This window comes from Pteropus vampyrus, unplaced genomic scaffold (genome assembly GCF_000151845.1).
Source record: "Pteropus vampyrus isolate Shadow unplaced genomic scaffold, Pvam_2.0 Scaffold50, whole genome shotgun sequence".
Lineage (NCBI taxonomy): Eukaryota > Metazoa > Chordata > Mammalia > Chiroptera > Pteropodidae > Pteropus > Pteropus vampyrus.
Window position 1 is genome coordinate 4974812 of NW_011888831.1, and position 18178 is coordinate 4992989.

General features: G+C 40.5%; 1 protein-coding gene across 4 annotated transcripts in view; it reads right to left on the reverse strand.

Annotated features, from left to right (window-relative positions):
• The window catches only part of VPS53 (VPS53, GARP complex subunit), an 89100-nt gene that overhangs the window by 46873 nt on the left and 24049 nt on the right, over positions 1-18178 (reverse strand). For all 4 annotated transcript variants that reach the window (XM_023530530.1, XM_023530529.1, XM_023530532.1 and 1 more), the window contains 2 exons: positions 9699-9793; positions 206-448 (listed from right to left, as the gene is read on the reverse strand). In XM_023530530.1, coding sequence (XP_023386298.1) covers positions 206-448; positions 9699-9793 — 338 coding nt within the window. The remainder of the gene's footprint in view (positions 1-205; positions 449-9698; positions 9794-18178) is intronic.

Below are 18178 nucleotides of genomic sequence, written 5' to 3' on the forward strand. Positions count from 1 at the left end.
AGCCAGTGTTGGCACTTCTTGATCAGCTATGGAATCCCATTTAGAAAGGAAACAGTCTCAGATCCTTGAGAACTCAATAAGGCTATTTTCCTCCTTGATACTTTTAGCAGTTCAGCAAACAACTTCAGAGTGGATTTCCTTAAAGTTTCCCACAGTTAGGTATGTTCAGAATCTTACTTCACCACTCAGGAAAATTAGGACTCACTTGGGCAGGTTGCCAGAGAGGATTTTCCAGGCATATTCTCGAAGGTACTTCTGGAAAATGGTGGTCAAAGCGATCATTGGCTCCCCAGTACTGAGTTGGGAGCACTGCACCATGCACTTCTTGTAGTAGACAAAGAGGTCAGCGCAGCTGGGGAGCACGGCACCCCCTTCATCAGTGTTGGGCTTAGGTGGCCCCTGGGCTTTGAAATCGGCCACAAACCGATCTATCAGCTCTCCAAGGTTTCTAAGAGGAAGAAAACTTGAAATATTATTTTACTTCAAGAAAGAGAAAGCAAATAAATGTGCTTGACTGCCAAGAGTAAATCATTCCTAATGCTCTCTACATTTCAAATTCGACCTATTATTATCAATATCATCATTAAACACCCCCATTACTCCTAAGTAAGAGCAGTAATAAAATGTGGCATCTGTGTGCTGCTCTATACTTTTCAAAGTATTTCACAATCACATTTGATCCCAAGCCCCTGTGAGGGAGATAAGATATTACTGGACCCTCTAAGACATGAAAAAATTAAGGCCTAGAAAGCCTGTCACTCATTTTAGAGCCCAGAATCCGCCACTTAAGCACACACACTAGTCCTACTACCATATTAGTACCATCTCCCCGTTCCGTAAATGAAAATCCTAACTAACGATAGTGAACATTTTCTGAACACTTGTGATGTCCAGGTGCTATGTCAGCGTTTTATAAGCGTCATTTCAATGAACTTCACTTAATCTTCACAGTAACTATTCAAGTGGGTACTATTACTATCTGCATTTTCAGAAAGCGAAGTGCAGAAAAGTTAAGGACCTTGTCCAAGGTCATACAGCAAGAAAGTGACATAGCCAGGATTCAAAACCAAGCACCCTGGCTCCAAACCTCATGCTGTTAGCCACTCTACCCTAGTACTGCCTGAAACACAAAAAGGTTATGATCAGCAAATATTTAGGTATCGTTAACCTAAATGTGCCCAAGAGATAGATGCCAAAACAAAGAGAAAGTAAAGAAATATTCTAGTGCTTTCTTTCTCCTTTAATGAAGTTTTTTTTTCTTAAAATTTCCAGAATCAAAAGTATACAAAATCTTGGGAGAAGAGAGGATACAAGTAGCTCTAGGCTTGCCCGAGATCAAGATGGTGATGATGGTTCCAATTTTCTCCCCTCTCCCATTCAAACATCATTGAATTTGCCTCAGTCATAATGAGTCACCACTAGTTAGAATCCAGCAGGGCTGTATTGATTGTTCCCTGCAAAGTTGTGCTGTATGGAAAATGGGAGGGGTCCCCACCCCTCTTGACATTTTGCATCTTTTTAGGTGGCTGTCTAAAGCTACAGAAATCCAGCTGTGCTTTTAAAATGTATTTATATAACAGTCAGGAAGAAAAAGACAAGAACCACACACGGCATCAATTCCTGATTAGCAGAAATAAGAGAAAATTGACATTTTACTCAAGAGCATTTGTTAATTAAAGTTTATTATATCCAGATGTAGCCATTCTGCCCTCAAAGAACTTCAGGCCTAGGCTAGGTCTTTGTCTGCGGTGACGATCAGCAAGCAGGGAAGGCACTCCAGGGTCACCACCTCATTCCTCACAACCTCTTATTGCCTTAACCTTTCCAGTTAATGTCCCACCTCTCCTCCACAGTGACCCTATGCTCCAGCCAGACTCACTTCAGCTGCTGCCTGCTCCATCTCTATCCCTGACTCGGCCTTTGTCTGGATGCCTCCCCCAGCCAAGATGTTCTCCCATCACCTCTCTCCTCATCCTTTAAGCTCAGCTCATGTACCCAGATAACTCCTACTCACACCAATTCTCTCTCTCCATTTCAACTGGTCATCTGTAACACACTGATATTTTACTTTTTAAAGATATTTTATTTTCTGAAGACCTTTCATATTTTGCAGAATGTCTACTAAGTTACTTTGATATTGTTCTCTGGTGCTAACGAGAAGTAAGGATATCAACTATTCAAGGACCATGTAGACTGTCTCCCATCCTGGGCCCATGGAGGCGACATTCATCAATAATGGCAATCTTTTTCACTGATCTTTGGTGTAATTTCGGAATCCTTTGTGAGACAGCACTCTAGCCAGCTACTTCTAATAAGCCAAAATCGGTACAAAAGGTGAAGTGTGCTTGCTACACAGTAGCAGAATCTTCTGTTTCATGTATAAGCTCCATGAAAGTAGGGATCATGTTTAAGTTACTTCAGCTCTCCTCAGATCCACCCCTCGTGTTTATGTGTGAAGCTAATCTCTCAGTTATGTTGGTGCCCAGCACATACTCAGTTGATCAACCTCCACACTTTGTTCCTAAGGGGTGGGAATGGAAGGGTGGGAAGGTGGAGACAGGGTGGGGGCTGGTGCAGTGGAGGAGAGCATGTAACACAAGCCAAAAGCTTCCACTTGAATCTTATGAGTCTAATCTCCAAATCTATAGTGCCAACCAAGACAGGGGCGGGAGCTCTGAAGTGTTTTTATTTTAACCACTTACCCAATTCCCCTAGAAGTTGAAGTCAGGATACTACTTACTCACCAACAACCTATTTCAGAGCCAACTCGATGAGTAAGATTTTAAATTAGTTATGATCATAGAATGTAAAGAAAATTTCCGCTTTAAAAAACTCTAAAGACCTTCCATATTTTGCAGAACGTCTACCAAGTTACTTTTGACATTGTTCTCTGGTGCTTGCAAGAAGTAAACCAGTCAGCGTAATCCGCCCCTCCCTTCCATCTCCCGTTCTTTGCATTAGTACACTTTTATGCCACACAAGACATCAGAAAATAAGTACTCAACATTTCACAGATGGGAATAGTAACAGTTACCCCAATGGGAATGGGCATGGTTCATTAGTTTGAATAAATGATTCAATCCAATCAAACCCTGACTGAGCACTTAGTTATATGCAAAGTTCTGTGGACTGTAAGTGTAAGATATAAATGAATTCAACTAAAAAAAAAATAGCAAAGGTTAGGTTATCACTTCTTCCAAGCACAAAACACTACCCTGAGTTTTGACAACATCTTGTAAGACTACTAGAGAAAGGGATGTGTGCCATACTGACTTCTTGACTGGAATCACAAGGATGCACCTTTTACACCCTAGAGCAATTACAACCAAGTAAGGGTTTACAAAGGCGCCATGGGGGTTAAGACAGTGTGTGTCCATTAGAAGCTTTGATCTTTTTGGGGGGAGATAGGACCCTCATGCTTATGATATTTAGATTCTCAGCACGAAAATTTTGCAGTATACACAAAATGAAAAATTTGGTTTAGACAAAGGAAATGACGGGACACTAGAGAGAACATTTCACAGTAGATTCAGGTGAAAATGAAGGCACAGAGTTGGAAGTGAGCATAGAATATAGTGTGAGGAAGAAAGGGTGGGAAGGGGGAGAGGAGTTTGGCTGAGGTAGAGGACATAAATAGAGAAAAGTCTGCTTGCAATTTGATTTATATATTTCTCTGTATTCCACAGCCAAGTATTCATATTTTTATCCCTTCACACTGTGTACCACAATCTTTCTTTGGTCTATCTCCACCACTAGGCTCTAAACTTACAGACTAGGCATGCGCTAGGTACATTATAAATACAATCTCATTTAATCCTCAGAACAGACTTGAGAAGAAGGCCGTATCATCCCCATTTTAAAAATAAAGAGACTGAGGCTGAGGAAAGTAATATCATTTGCCCAAGGTCATAGAATTATCAGAGCTGAAATCCGAACTTGGGTCTGTCTGACTCCAAAGCTAAGCTCTATCCACTCACTGTACCATGCTTTAATTTCAAAACCATAAAGCATTATACAGATATATGATATTACGATTATTAGCATTAGTCACTTTCTCTCCAGCTTGATGAAACATGTCATGGCTATAGACAGTGTCTTTTGCCCTCTTCCCTGTAGCTTGAGCTTTTTACCCAAGAACTGTATAAGCATTTCTCGGGGGGCATGCGAAACACTGCTGGGTTTCCACTGACAAATAAAATGACCTAGGGAAAAAGACTACTGCAGAGCAATATCAGTAGAGGGAAAGATGAAATCACAAAGAGAAGAAAAACCACACTGCAGACCAAGCTTATCTATGGATGATCAAGGCAGTTTCTTCTGGTGGATCTACAGTCGACGTTTGTAGAAATAATATTCTAATTGGAAAGTAAAGTAATGATGGCACCGGGAGAGGAAGAAGGTAGTCTGAAAAAGCTGGCAAGGAGGTAAACATGGGCAAAGCAGCTTAAGATCCCCAAGAGGTTACAGAATTTGTTAATTCAGGGGTACTCAAACTAATTTGTACCCCTTTCACTTCCCTTTGGTTGGGGCCAAGGATTTGGCTCTGGTATGGCCTGTGGGGTTGGGAAGCCAAGGTGTGGCTTGAGCCCAACTGGGAGATGAGTGACACATAGGTAAGCGGAACAAATAAGTAAACACATGGAGGGTACTGGGAGCCAAGTTTCTCACTGCTGTAGAAGGTAGACATGTAATGGAGGAGGCTAAAATAAATCCTGTGGTCTTAGGTTAGAATTGGAAGCATCAGCTTAAACTCACAGGTTTTAATATAGAAATAGGTATAAAAATAGATATAGATGTATATGTATATACACATACATATATTTCTTAGCTTTCTCAGCTGAGAGGACCTACAAGCATGACAGACACCCAGTTTGAAGGGGTCCCAATAGCCAACTCATGGACAATTTGATCATTAAATAATGATGGATCTTGGAGGGAAAAAAAGGACATTAGTAGAAAAAGGGGTGAAATCCAAATGAGGTCTGGCATTTAGTATAGTACCATACCCATGTTAACTTGATGGTTCTGATAACTGTACTATGATTATGTAAGATGTTAGTATTAGGTGAACTTGGGAGAAGGGAATATGGAAAATCTGTACCACTTTTGAAAATTTTCAGGAGGTCTAAATTTATTCCAACAGAAAGTTAAACACAAAAAGAGAGTAATGGCTATAACCCATTGAATAAAAAAGGAATCCATGAGTCCATGCTCATATAAATAAATGGGAAGAAGAGAAAGCTTTTTCTTAAAAATATAATGCCAACTAATAAATGTAGAAGAAATGACGAAATTAGAAAAATCATCATTTGGCAACTATCTCAGTAATAAATTATTCAGGCAAGTATCTTCTATGGGTGGTAAAATAAGTAGGTGAAAGATGAGAAAAAGTCTATTTATACGGTTTCAACATTTCTCCTGACACTTATTAATTACTTATTAATAAACAGAAAAACCTGGCAGAAACTATCTAAACCAAGTAATAAAAATGAACACCATAACTTGTGAGACAAACTGACGCTAGGTGCCTCCTGACATGAATTACTGAGAACACAGCATCACTTCTGTATAAATCACGAGAAAACATCAGTCAAATGCAGACGGTGGGACATTCCACAAAGTAACTGGCCTGTACTCTTCAAAAATTTCAAGGTCACGAAAGATAAAGAAAGGATAAATTATTCTTCTGGACTGAAGGAGACGAAAGAGACATGACAAATAAATGCAAACCATGATCCCTGAATGAATGCTGGATTTATAAAAAACATGATTGGAACGACTGGTAAAATGTAATGGGGTCTATGGATTAAACGGCAATACTGTACCTATGTTAATTTCCTGATTTTAATGGTTATACAGTGGTTATGTAGATTGTGTCCTTATTGAAAGGAAATGCACAGTGAAGTGTTACGGAGTAATGGGGCACCTTGGCTGCATTTTGAGAATTTAAATCGCTCAGAAAAAATATGTATGTGCATATATACGTATGTGTGCATACATGAGTGTGTATGTGAGACAGGAGGCAGAAATAACTGTTAATTGGGGAATCTGGGTATACTGATGCTCCAAGTTTAATTCTTGTAGCTCTTCTGAAAGTTTGAAATTAATTTACAGAGAAACTTTAGGCTTGATCAAGCCAGGAGAAGGAGAAGTCCTATTTCAACAAAAGTTATTACAGGGAACTCAGGAGAATGGGCAGAAATGGAGTCACTAATAATTTCTCTGACTGAGAATGTCACCGAATGAAGTACCTATGTAGAAAAATCTCTTCTGCAAAAGTCAAGCTGAAGAAAATCACTACATTCTCAAGAGTAGAAATTATACTAAATTCCTCCTTAAACATGAACAAAAATTGAGAAAGCTGCATACAGCCTGTAAAACAGCTTAGCCCAACACGCTAAAAAGGTGGCTTTGGGGACATCTTCACTTCCTGCTTCCTCTGTGGGTACTGGCTCTGCAGTACTATTATAACTGCTTGGCTTTTGGCTGGGGCAGGTGCTTCCAGAACCTTCCCTGGGCAGGTGGGAGGCTGGGGAGATAAGAAGATGAAACCTAAGCCAGACCAATGGAAAGCTGGCAACACTGATCAAGCTACCCAATCATCTGAGTACGAAACAAGATCACAGAGAGGGCAGGGCGAGTACAGTTTCTGTTTACTTGTGCCAAGTGCCAAGATGTCACCTCATTTCCTCCTCACCACTAGTCCTATGAGGGGGACATTATTAACTTCACTGCAGATAGGACAAAACAAATTTGGAGAGGTTAAGTACCATGCTCGAGGTCCCAGGCTGGTGAGTGCAGAGTTCTGACTCAAATCCAGGTCTGTCTGGCCCATGCTCTTTCCGCTACACCGTGTTGGGTCTCTGTCATCTGGGAGTTCGTGAATGGTCTAAGATTATCTTCCTTTGCAGATTTCTGAGTCAGAGCCACAAGAGTAGTAATTTCTACAAAACCAGTTCCCACCTGAGTTTCTTCCTCAGCATTGGGATTCTTTGACTTGAAGGAGGAAGGGTTTTATAGAACCCCTCGAAATTGTTCTCAAAAAAGTGTGTGGGCTTATGAGGATTTCTTTTTTTGACAAGAGAATCCATGGCTTTCATAGGTTCTCAAAGGGATCTATGATTCAAAAAAGGTTAATAACCACTGCTTTAGGCATTATTTTGTCTGATTCTCTTCTTTAACAGATGAGGAAATGGATTTCTTGAATTCTATTTTCTACTTCAAGCTTTTGCTGCTTATTCTGGAGCAACAACAGCACAACCTACGCAGTTCTCCTACGAGTAGCTTCCGCTACTTCCCTCGTGCTGTGGAAACATCCTAGTAAGGCCAAAAGGCAAGACGAGTGGCCAGCACTTCATTTTTCAAAGAGAAATGGAGAGTCCCTAAGGAAGGAAGGTCTGGCTCTTTGCCCAAAGTACCATGAACAATGAGTATGCTTTATATGAATCAAGGCCATAGAAAGAAAAAAGTAGATACCAGAATTATAATAATTTGGAAAAATGACTCTTTAGACCATGTAGGTTGTGGGAGAGTATGTGGTTATCTCAGATATTCACTTTAAACCCTGGAACCAATAGCTTTTAAGCCTTTTTGATAATAAGAATTTGGGTTGATATGAGAAGAAGGAGCTTTGTCTAGAAATAGTCATCCAGGTGGGTTGCTCTACGACCTGTTGATCTAGTAGGCAAATAACAGGTCCTTTTTCCTACCCCTCAGGGGTGTCTTATTACCTTCTTGAGAGAAAACTTTCTGAATGCAGAAGATGGGGTGCTGCAAAGGACTAACAGGCAATAGTAACTACTCCCTGTGTGCCTGCAGACATAAATCCAACAGATAGAGAGCAGGAAGAAAACTGTAGCTTTACAAGGCAAAATAGGTCAAGGTAACTTTTTTTTGAGGGGGGGGGGCTAGGTAGGGAGCAGCGAGAAAATTTTTGTTAATGTAGAAGCTCTTTGACAAAGTTCATTTTCTAGGATTTTAATATGAAGCATTTTGCAATTGTGGGAGAAAAGAGTAGACGCTATCTATTAAACCAAATAGGTGAATGATAATAATGGTCCATGTGGTGATTCTACTTGAAATATTCTCTTAATCTTATAGTTTACCCCTGAAACATATGTGAAAACAAGAATTTGCTAACCCATGACAGAATCATTTAAAGAGGAAAACAAAACAAAACAAAACTGAATTTCAGTGCCTAAATGCTTTCCCAGAGAACACCCCTCAAGAACTTTCTCACAGCCGCTGTCTGCCCTGTGGGAGCCACTGTCCAGTACTCCTAAGTGCGTTCTTTGGGCTATCGGACCTCCTCTTGAAGCCTGGGCCAGCCTGTCTCTAGTCAGCTCGGCCTCATCCAGAAACCCGACCTTTTCAAAATCTGCCTTCCAGGATAGAAGGGCCGGCATACTCTGGCTGTGGGCAGAGATTTAGGGATGAGGAAGGGTCTTCCTCCGTCGCATGAACAGCGGGCACTGGAACATGAAAACACTCTTCTGGCTGTGAGGAAACTTGGTTACGGTGGGTTGCTTTGTAAAAAATTTCTGGAGCACCTCAGTTTGTAAAAAGCATATACGTTAAATGGATGATAATAAAAGAAGAACCCATCAGTCCACACTGACACAAATAAACAAACGAACAAATGGGTGAGAAGAGAAGCTCTTCCTTATAGTAGGACTCCAATTAGTAAATGCTGAAGAAATGATGGAAACAGACAATCAACATTTGACAAACACTGCAGTAATAACTGCTTCGGGCAAGAATCATCAAGGGATATCAAAATGAGTAGGCGATGAGAAGCAGGAAATTTACATAGTCCCGAAGAATCCTCCCCGCAAGATACTTATTAATTACAAAGAGAAAAATAGTAGCTTCACAGAGAGAAAGCTGGCAGACACCACCTAAAGCAAGTGATCAAAGTCAACATCACCAGTAATGAGACAAATCCTGCCTCCTGATACCATGTACCAAGAAGGATATAACAGTACCTCTATTACGCCCAAAATGCATAGTCTGGATTTAATCAAGAAGAAACATTAGACAAACCAAACCCGAGGGCACTGTACAGAACTGGTCAGTACGCTTTAAAGTGTCAAGATCGTAAAAGACAAAAAAAAAAGACTGAGGAATCGTTCAAGATTAAAGGAGACTAAAGAGAGCTGGCAACTAAATGTCTCACTGGATCTTGGACCAGGAAAAGGACATTCGTGGGACAATGTTACCTTCCTGAGTTTGACAACTGTGGTTATGAAAAACGTTAACATTCTCTGGGGGAAAGGTCTATGAGAATTTTTTATAACCTTTTTGTAAGTCTAAATTATTTCAAAACGAAAAGTAAAACAAATTATACTTGAAAACATCTACATTAGAGACTAGGCTTTCTTACCTCCTTTTGCCTGACATTATAAAGTCTCTGGGCTGACATATACAGCTACATAAGGGCTCAGTGCCCACGTGGGAAGGGGGTGTTGGGATCCATTTGGGACCTTATTAGAGTCAAATTCAGGCTTCTGAGATTTATAGACACAATAAATGATAACGTTCAAGAGATATAAAAATATCCTTAACAGGTTTCCAGGGAGGGCCACAGGCATGCCAAATCCCTCCTTCAGCCTCTGGAAGGGGTCATACCCTTGGGAGGCCCAACCGCGATCAGAGGAGGGAGAAATGCAACAGAAAATAGCAAAATATTCATCACTCACTTGTCCTGGGACTCAATATACACGTAAAGATGAGGCTCAAAACACTTGGAAACAATGCCATGAAATGGATTGTCTGGGGCTTTAGGCTTCTTTGGCTGTAAAGGAAAAAAGAAAAGAAAAAGAAACCCTATACTTGAACCATCTTTGCAAATTTTCAAGCAGTTTCAAAGAAAACATTCCTTCAAAATTCACTCCTAACTCACAGATAGGAAGCACTCAATGTAACTAAACTGGGACTATATCGTGCATTATAATTTATGCCAATTTATGAATAATAAGCCAGCTTTGTTAGCAACATTTACTTGCTTTGTATGGTGAAAGATTTACTAGTACTTTTATAAAACAAGCGCTTTCAATTTGGAAGCTATTCATCATCTGACTGATGAATAATTTAAATTAAAAATGTTAAATCCTAGTTATTAATTGTGCTTTATATTTGTAGTGTTTTAAAATTTATAAAGTGCTTTCACATGACCTAATTTTGATAGCCTCCTTTTACTGATTCTTATTATGGGTCAAGTACTTTGATACGAAATAACATCTTATCTATTCCTCACAACAACCTTCAATGTAGAAATTATTACTACTATTTTATATCCAGAGAAAGTGAGGTCAAGAGGGTCCTAGCAGCCTGCCCAAAGGTACATGGTGAAGTTTCCTATCCCCTAAACTAGAACTCTTTTGATTCGATCATTGCTTTCCTGCAATGGTTCTTAGACTGTTGAATTTCATCATAAGTAAATGTCAGGGGACCAACAAAGACTTGCTAACTTTTTATTTAGCTACTTACTATTCTTATTACAAGTTCCTAAAAGAAAGAGTATTTTATACCCAAACATTTTATATGAAGAAAATAGCAGCATAAAGGCAGTCAGTCCTTTCTAAGAAAAGATAGTTGGTGACCTTATACCAGACAGACAGACAGATTGACAGACGGAGTGGCTGTTTTGTCTTTATTTTTTTGTGTTGGACCAAAGAAAAACTGGACCAGCACTAGTCCTCAACTTGGAAACCACTGATATATACAGTCATTTAGGCAAGCATTTAAAAACCATATTTGCTACTTAATTTCTTTTCAAAACATTTAAAACGTAAACAAGGATTTTCCTACATACTTCTTTCTAGTCCTAAAAAAAGTCAATTCTGTCTATTGTCAAATGTCAACAAAAGGACCTTGAGTCCTTGCAGGGGTTGATACTACAGTATAATTTGGGTATAAATTGGTACCTACAGCATACTTGTTGAATTGAACTGCTCATATCTTTTAATAAATCCAGGAAAAGTTAAGCCCCTAATTACAGAAAGAAATGATGATTACCTCCTTCCAGGAATTAAAAAAAAATTACATGTTGGAATGGTTAAAAGCATCTGTAAAAACTGGTAATGATCACCAAAAATTAAATGTCAACCTTAGACATATCCCATTCAATCTCATATTAAGCTCTCTTCCCTTTTCACCTAAGAGTCCTTTGTCTTTAATTTTTTTGGTAAGGTTCCTAGAAACTCTGATCCTCCCTAAAAGTAACTATAATCTGGGCGTTTTCTCTTATCCTCCAGAAGCCATTGCCAAAGTCAGACCTTATGCTAAGATTACGAGAAACTCAAAGACTGGGTTCACTGAATTTGAATTGGCTGGATCCAAAGTTCTACTTCATTTCCTAGATGCCCAGGAGTTTTAAATAAAGTCTATAGATAACAGTATTGAACTGATGTTAAATTTTCTGAGTTTGATCTGTGATAATTTAAGTGAAATCCTTCTTCTTAGGAAATACATATTGAAATATTTAGAGGTAAAGGGCATGATATCTGCAAACTTACAAATTATTCTGAAAGAAAGGCAAAGGGTAAAGAAAGAGGAAAGGAGGGGGAAGGGAGGAAGAAACAGGGAGGAAATGATAAAGTAAATGTAGCAAAATGTTAACAATTGGTGAAACCACATAAAAGATATTTGAGAGTTCCTTGTAATATTCTTAAAACTTTTCCCTAAGTTTGACATTTTTTGAAAAAGGTTAAAAAAAAAAAAGTGGGGAGATGGATGCCAATAGCCTGGCAGATAATCCCAGAGACAGTAGTGGAGTACTCTTAAGAAATGGCACATCGTCAACACTCTAGATGGCCTGGAGGACAATAATGTGTGGGACAATGCAGCTATCCATGCCTAAGTAAAAAGGAGTTAGAATAGAATCGAGTTCTTGGTTTTGATAATGCACTATAGTCATGGTAGCTGCCATCACTGGGGGAAGCTGGTAGACGGGCACACAGGACCTCTGTACTCTGCAGCTTCTTATGATTCTATATGTAATTACTTCAAAATAAAAAGTTTTTTAAAAAGTGGTTCAGGAGAGTTGGACTCTGAAAGTGAAGAAGTTTTAGGAATATCTTGACCTATTTTATTTTGCTTATATTTTCCTTGGTATATATGCATGAAAGTGATATATGATAAAAACCTCTAAGTCTCAAGAGCTCATTCAGTGTAAATACAAAATATAGACTCTAAGCGATAAAATGGCTACATGATATTCCAACAAACTCATCCTGATTAGTCTCCCACAGGTCCTGTGCTTGATGAGGCCCCACAGAACACTCTGAATTTTGGCACTCAGAATGCTGCATAATCAGACAGGGCAGGTGTCCCAACTCCACCTGCAGGTGACTGTGCCCCAGGCAGCCTCTGCACACTAGTGCCGCCGCTGCCCTCTGCCCGCAGTAAGAGGCCTGTCACCACAGCTCTGCTCTGAGTCGTCTTGCAGCGCTTTTAGTGCGAGTTGGAAGAAAGAGGGGAACAATGGCAGAGATTGCCTGACATCTCCTTTTTTCTTTCCCCCACAGGGCTGCCTCCTGCCTACAGATGCTTTACCAATGTGCTCAGCTTTAGATAATAGGTGCTGGAATTTCAACTCAAACTAGTGTCTCCCTTTGCACTGTCCAGTTCCCCAAAGGGTTGCTTCTCAGCTCAAAGCATTAACTAAGTCATTTAGCAGTAGCATTCAGGCTGGATATCTGAGTGTGTGAATTCTGTCCAAAAGCTGCAGATGTTTAAGCTATTTCCTCCTGGAGTTTGATGGAATAATAAAAGGTTACTGTTGTCACAGTAAGGAGGTCTGCAGCTGGTCCCATTTCCTTTTATTACTATCCAATGTAAACAGATTAAATCTAACTGCTCGGATCACCAGAAGGGTATATTTTTAACCAGAAATTCCTTATTTTTTCTCCCTTTCTTTTATACTTTGAGCACCCTCAGCCTCTTTTCATATGCCATTTTGTCTTTGGGGATATGTTGGCAACTGATTGTTCAAACAACATACCTCTTTTCAAGTTCATTCCCCACTTTCAATAGCCAAAATTGCAGCAGTGAGCAGGGAGTGACCCTTACCTTGAGGGCAAACTGTCTACCGACTGCAGTGCTGCAGGGGGTTGGGTAACCCAGGGGAACCCAGGGGAATCACTAGGGGCCTTCCCCTTCCACTTCTGGCTAAGCTCACCGCCAGCATCTGTGGACTTCCTCCCCAACACCCCACGGGGCTCCTGGGCACCCAACTCCAGAAGCCAGTAAGTGGCTGGGAAGAGGGAGATCCTGGTGCTCCCACCTAATCAATCACAAGCAAGACAATGCTGGTAAGGCAGTGGAAGGTTGGGGATGGTACCTGAGGAGGCATTAGTCCTTGCTGTTTAAGTTTTATTACTAACAAGTTAACAGCCTGTGAACTTGCAGGTAGATCATCTAGTCCAGGAAGTTTTAGTACTTTCTTTTTAACGACCTAAAACCCCTGGTTCTGAAGACATTTTACCTGGAAGTGTACGATAAAAGTGACTCAGAATTGCTTTGCTTGGAGGAACCTAGGGCCCTGGCTCTTCCCAAGTCTCCTCGGTGACATCTGATGCGGCACCAACAAATACGATTTGAAAACCATTACCTGTCTCTAAAGATGAAGAAACTAGAGAAGTCTAGAGAGAGTAAAAAATAATAATAATAAAAAAACCTACCTAAGGTCACATGGTCAGTAAATGACAGACCAGAGTCTGGCATTTTCCCCACCACATGACCACTTTACCCTTGTATCTCTGTTCTGTGTCCTTAGACTGAGCAGGTCTTGGGACTTACAACAATAACTTCGAGCTTCCAGAATGAGCAAAAAGTTCCATGAGAAAGAAATATCATATTTTACCTGGCGAAACTGATTTTGTAGGTAACTGGGGACTCTAACCTAACCCAGTTTAATAACATCCAGAGATAACTATCTAAAGGGATAACTTTTCACAGCAGCACTACGAGCACCTGAGTATTCAACTACAAAATTCTGGACATGACCATGGCAACCACTAGTACTGGGGAGACATGAGGGCCCTGAAAATAACACTACTACATAAAGCAAGCTAAAAGGGGGCAGGTGACGGAAATGTGAGTGGACGGTACACCAGAAAAATGAACTGTACATCCAGACTCCTCCTTCCCATTGCAGTCCCTCCTCCCAAAATGTGAGATGAATTTTTTAAAATAATTTTTTATTTTTCAATTACAGTTGACATACAATATTAGTTTCAGGTGTACCACATGGTGATATAACAAAGTGATCACCCCAATAAATTTGGTACCCATCTAACACCACATACAGTTATTACAATATTATTGTCTATATTCCCAGTGCTGTACTTTACATTCCTGTGACTAATTTTATAACTGGTAGTTTGCATTTCTTAATCTCCTTCACCTTTTTTGCCTATTCCCCATCTGGCAATAATCACTTTGTTCTCTGTGTCTATGAGTTTGTTTGTTTTGTTTATGTTTATTTTTTTTAGATTCCACCTTTAAGGGAAATCATATGGTACTTGTCTTTCTGTCTGACTTATTTCACTTAACATAATACCATCTAGGTCTATCCATGTTGTTGCAGATAGCAAGATTTCATTCTTTTTTATGGTTAAGTAATATTCCATTGTATATATATGTACTTCTTCTTTATTTATTCATCTATCGATGGACACTTAGGTTGCTTCTATATCTTGGCCACTGTAAATAGCACTGCAATGAACATATAGATCTGCACGTCCCTTAGAAGGAGTGTTTTAGGTTTCTTCAGATAAATACTCAAGAGTGAGATTATTGGGTCCTTCTTTGTCTCGTGGTATAGCCTTTGTTTTAAAATCTATTTTATCTGGTATAAGTATCACTACTCCAGCTTTTTTCATTTCCATTTTCATGAAATATTTTTTTCCATCCTTTTACTTTTACTCTGTGTGTGTCCTTCGATCTGAAGAGAGTCTCTTGTAGGCAGCATATGTAAGGGTTTTGTTTTCTTATCTATTCAGCCACCTTATGGTTTTTGATTAGAGCGTTTAATCCATTCACATCTAAAGTAATTGTTGATATGCAGTTATTGCCATTTTACTATTGACATTTTTGATCTTTTTCCCCCTACCCCGCCCTCTTCTCCCCCCCCCTCTCTTATTAAAGAAGTCCTTTAAACATTTCTTGTAATATTGCTTTGATGGTGATGAACTCCTTTAGCTTTTTCTTGTTTGGGATGCTCTTTATCTGTCTTTTGATTCTAAATGATAGCTTTGCGGGGTAGAATAATCTTGTTTGTAGTCCCCTGCTTTTCATCGCTTAGAATATTTCATGCCAATCCTTTCTGGCCTACAAAGTTTCCGTTGAGAAATCAGCTGACAGTTTGATGGGTCTTTCCTTGTAGGTAACTAGATGCTTTTCCCTTAAAGATTCTCTGCGTTTAACCTTTAGCATTTTAATTATGATGCCTCTTCGTGCAGGCCTCTTTGGGTTCATCTTGTTTAGGACCCTGCGCTTCCAGGACTTGTACGTTTATTTCCTTTACCAGGTTAGGGACGTTTTCTGTCATTATTTCTTCAAATAGGTTTTTAATTCTTTGCTCGCTCTCTTCTCCTTCTGGTACCCCTATGATGCTAATGTTGGTATGCTTGATGTTATCCCAGAGGCCTCTTAACTATCCTCATCTTTTTGGATTCTTTTTTCTGTTCTGACTGGATGTTTTCTACTATTTTATCTTCCAAATTGCTGAGCTGATCCTCTGCTTCATCTAATTTACTACTGATTCCCCTGATGTATTCTTCACTTTACTTTCTGTATTCTTCATCTCCGACTGGTTCTTTTTTACATTTTCTATTTCTATTTTTATGTTTTCTATCTCTTTTTTAAAGTTCTCAATGAGTTCATCTACTCTCCCCCTAAGTTAACTGAGCGCCCTTATAACCAGTGTTTTGAACTTCACATCTAATAGATTGCTGGTCTCCATTTCGTTTAGTGCTTTTTCTGGAGTTTTGTTCTGTTCTTTCATTTGGGACATATTTGTCTCCCTGTTTTGGCCGCCTCCCTGTGTTTATTTCTATGTAGGCAGAGCTGCTATGTCTCCCGGTCTTGGCAGAGTGGCCTTATGTAGGAGGTGTCCAATGGGGCCCGGTGGCACAGTCTCCCTGGTCACCTGAGCCAGGTGCTCCAGGTGTGTCCCTTATGTGGGTTGTGTGTGCCCTCCTGTTGTAGTTGAGCCTTGGTTGTTGTTCGCACGTCAGTAGGAGGGACTGACCCTCAGAATGACTGATTGCGAGGACTGGCCATGACTACAGTGGAGAAGCTATTTGTGCAGAGACTGATCCTATGAAGTAGGACTTACTTTAGCGGGGCTCTGGTGCCTGCTGAGTCTGCCTTTTGGGTGTGTCATTTGTGGAGGTGGTTGAGTGGTGCTCTGGTGTGGTCTGAAGCTGGCCACCGGGTGTGTTGGTTCTGGGGCCTCTTGGTGGAAGCTCTGGTGCGGGCCAACGTCAGCAGCTATCTATGTCCTACCCGGGGCCACTTGATATGAGCTACAAAGAGATCTGTATGGTTGTCACTTGTGCTATGCTGGGAGGTGCCTGGGAGAGGCTAAGCTGCCAACTGAGGCTGGCTGCCACTAGTTCCAGGCTTGGGGCTGCTTAGTAAGACATGCCAATGCCAGATGTTGGGATTTTTATGGGGTTTGTGAATCTTTGAGAAATTTTAGGAAAGGCCACACAGCATGAGCCAAGATGGGCTGTTTGTATGAAAAAGCCATGGGAAATGGCTTAGGTGGGCCCACAAGTTGGGATGGTTAGAGTCTCAAGGAACCACCAGGACAGGACGAATGGTATAAGCTAGATTGATGGAGACTCAGATCAAGGCTGCTGCCTGTATCTGCACGCTGGATGAGGCGAGGACTCAACAAAAGAGCAATGACTTCTGTCAGCACTTCTGTCTAGGAGAAAGCTGCCCCTCCAACCCTTGGACTGAAGCCAGACAGTTCAGTTCATTCCCATGTGTCCCTGGAGCCTTTTGAGCTACTGGAGCTCAGACTGAGTTCATCAACGAGTAAGTATGTGTGCAGGCCCTTCAGAACAGTGCCTGTGACTCCAGCTGCCCTCTGTTTCACTAAGCCACAATCTCCACTGGTTTTCACAGCCAAAAGTTATGGGGACTTCTCTTGCCGGCCTTGGAATACTGGGCTGGGGAGCCTGGTATGGGGCTGGCCTCTGCAGCCAAGATATCCCTCCCTATTTTTAATCACCACATGTGGGTATGGGACCAGCCTGTTCTGAGTCTCTGCCCCTCTTACCAGTCTTAACATGGCTTCTTTTGTATATCTTTAATTATAAGACTTCTGTTCAGCTAGACTTCAGGTGATTCTCAATGATGATTGTTCTACAGTTTAGCTGTAATTCTGATGTGGTCGTGGGAGGAGGTGAATATAGAGGTTCCTACTCCACCCTGGAAACAGGGTCTTTTGAGAGATGTATTTCTTCAGTTAGAAGAAATCTTTTGTTTTCTCTCATGCTGGCTGATAGGATGGCTTTAAGTCAATTATATCTAATCCCACAGATGTCTCTGATACAGCCTCAAGGTATCTCCTCAGTTTTATTCATTCACTTTTATTCATGGGATTCAGTTCTATATTCTCTACTTTTCATTAAGACATCATAGTGTAATACAAAGAGTGCCAGAAAAAGAATTCTAGTCTTTGACTTCCAGACCTGGCTTCTAGTCCTAGCTCCTCCACTTCCAAACTATGTAACCCTGGGCAAATCACTTAACCTCTCTGAGCTGCAGGCATCGCAGCTCATATAAAATCCTATAAAATGAGTGGCAGGCACTGTGAAGATGAAATGAAATAAAGCATGTAAAAGACTTTTAAACTACAAAGCACCATAAAAATGTGAGGTGTCCATGTTATTACAATTATATAATCAGTGGACCAGACACATGTTATTGCATCACTTCAGAACTGCTCCTGGAAATTCTGTTCTCTTGGCTCCTACTGAGATCTCACACCTACCCTCACTGTGCTAGGAATGTAGGGCTAGCTGCAAAGAGCATGGCTACGGGTCTTTCCCAGAGCTAGTCTTCCCAGCCAGCCTCCCTTTTGATGGTGTCTACAACAAAACAAGACTATAAAGTAATTCTTTAGAAGCTAAGTATAGAAAATTAAAAAGAAGGTTAA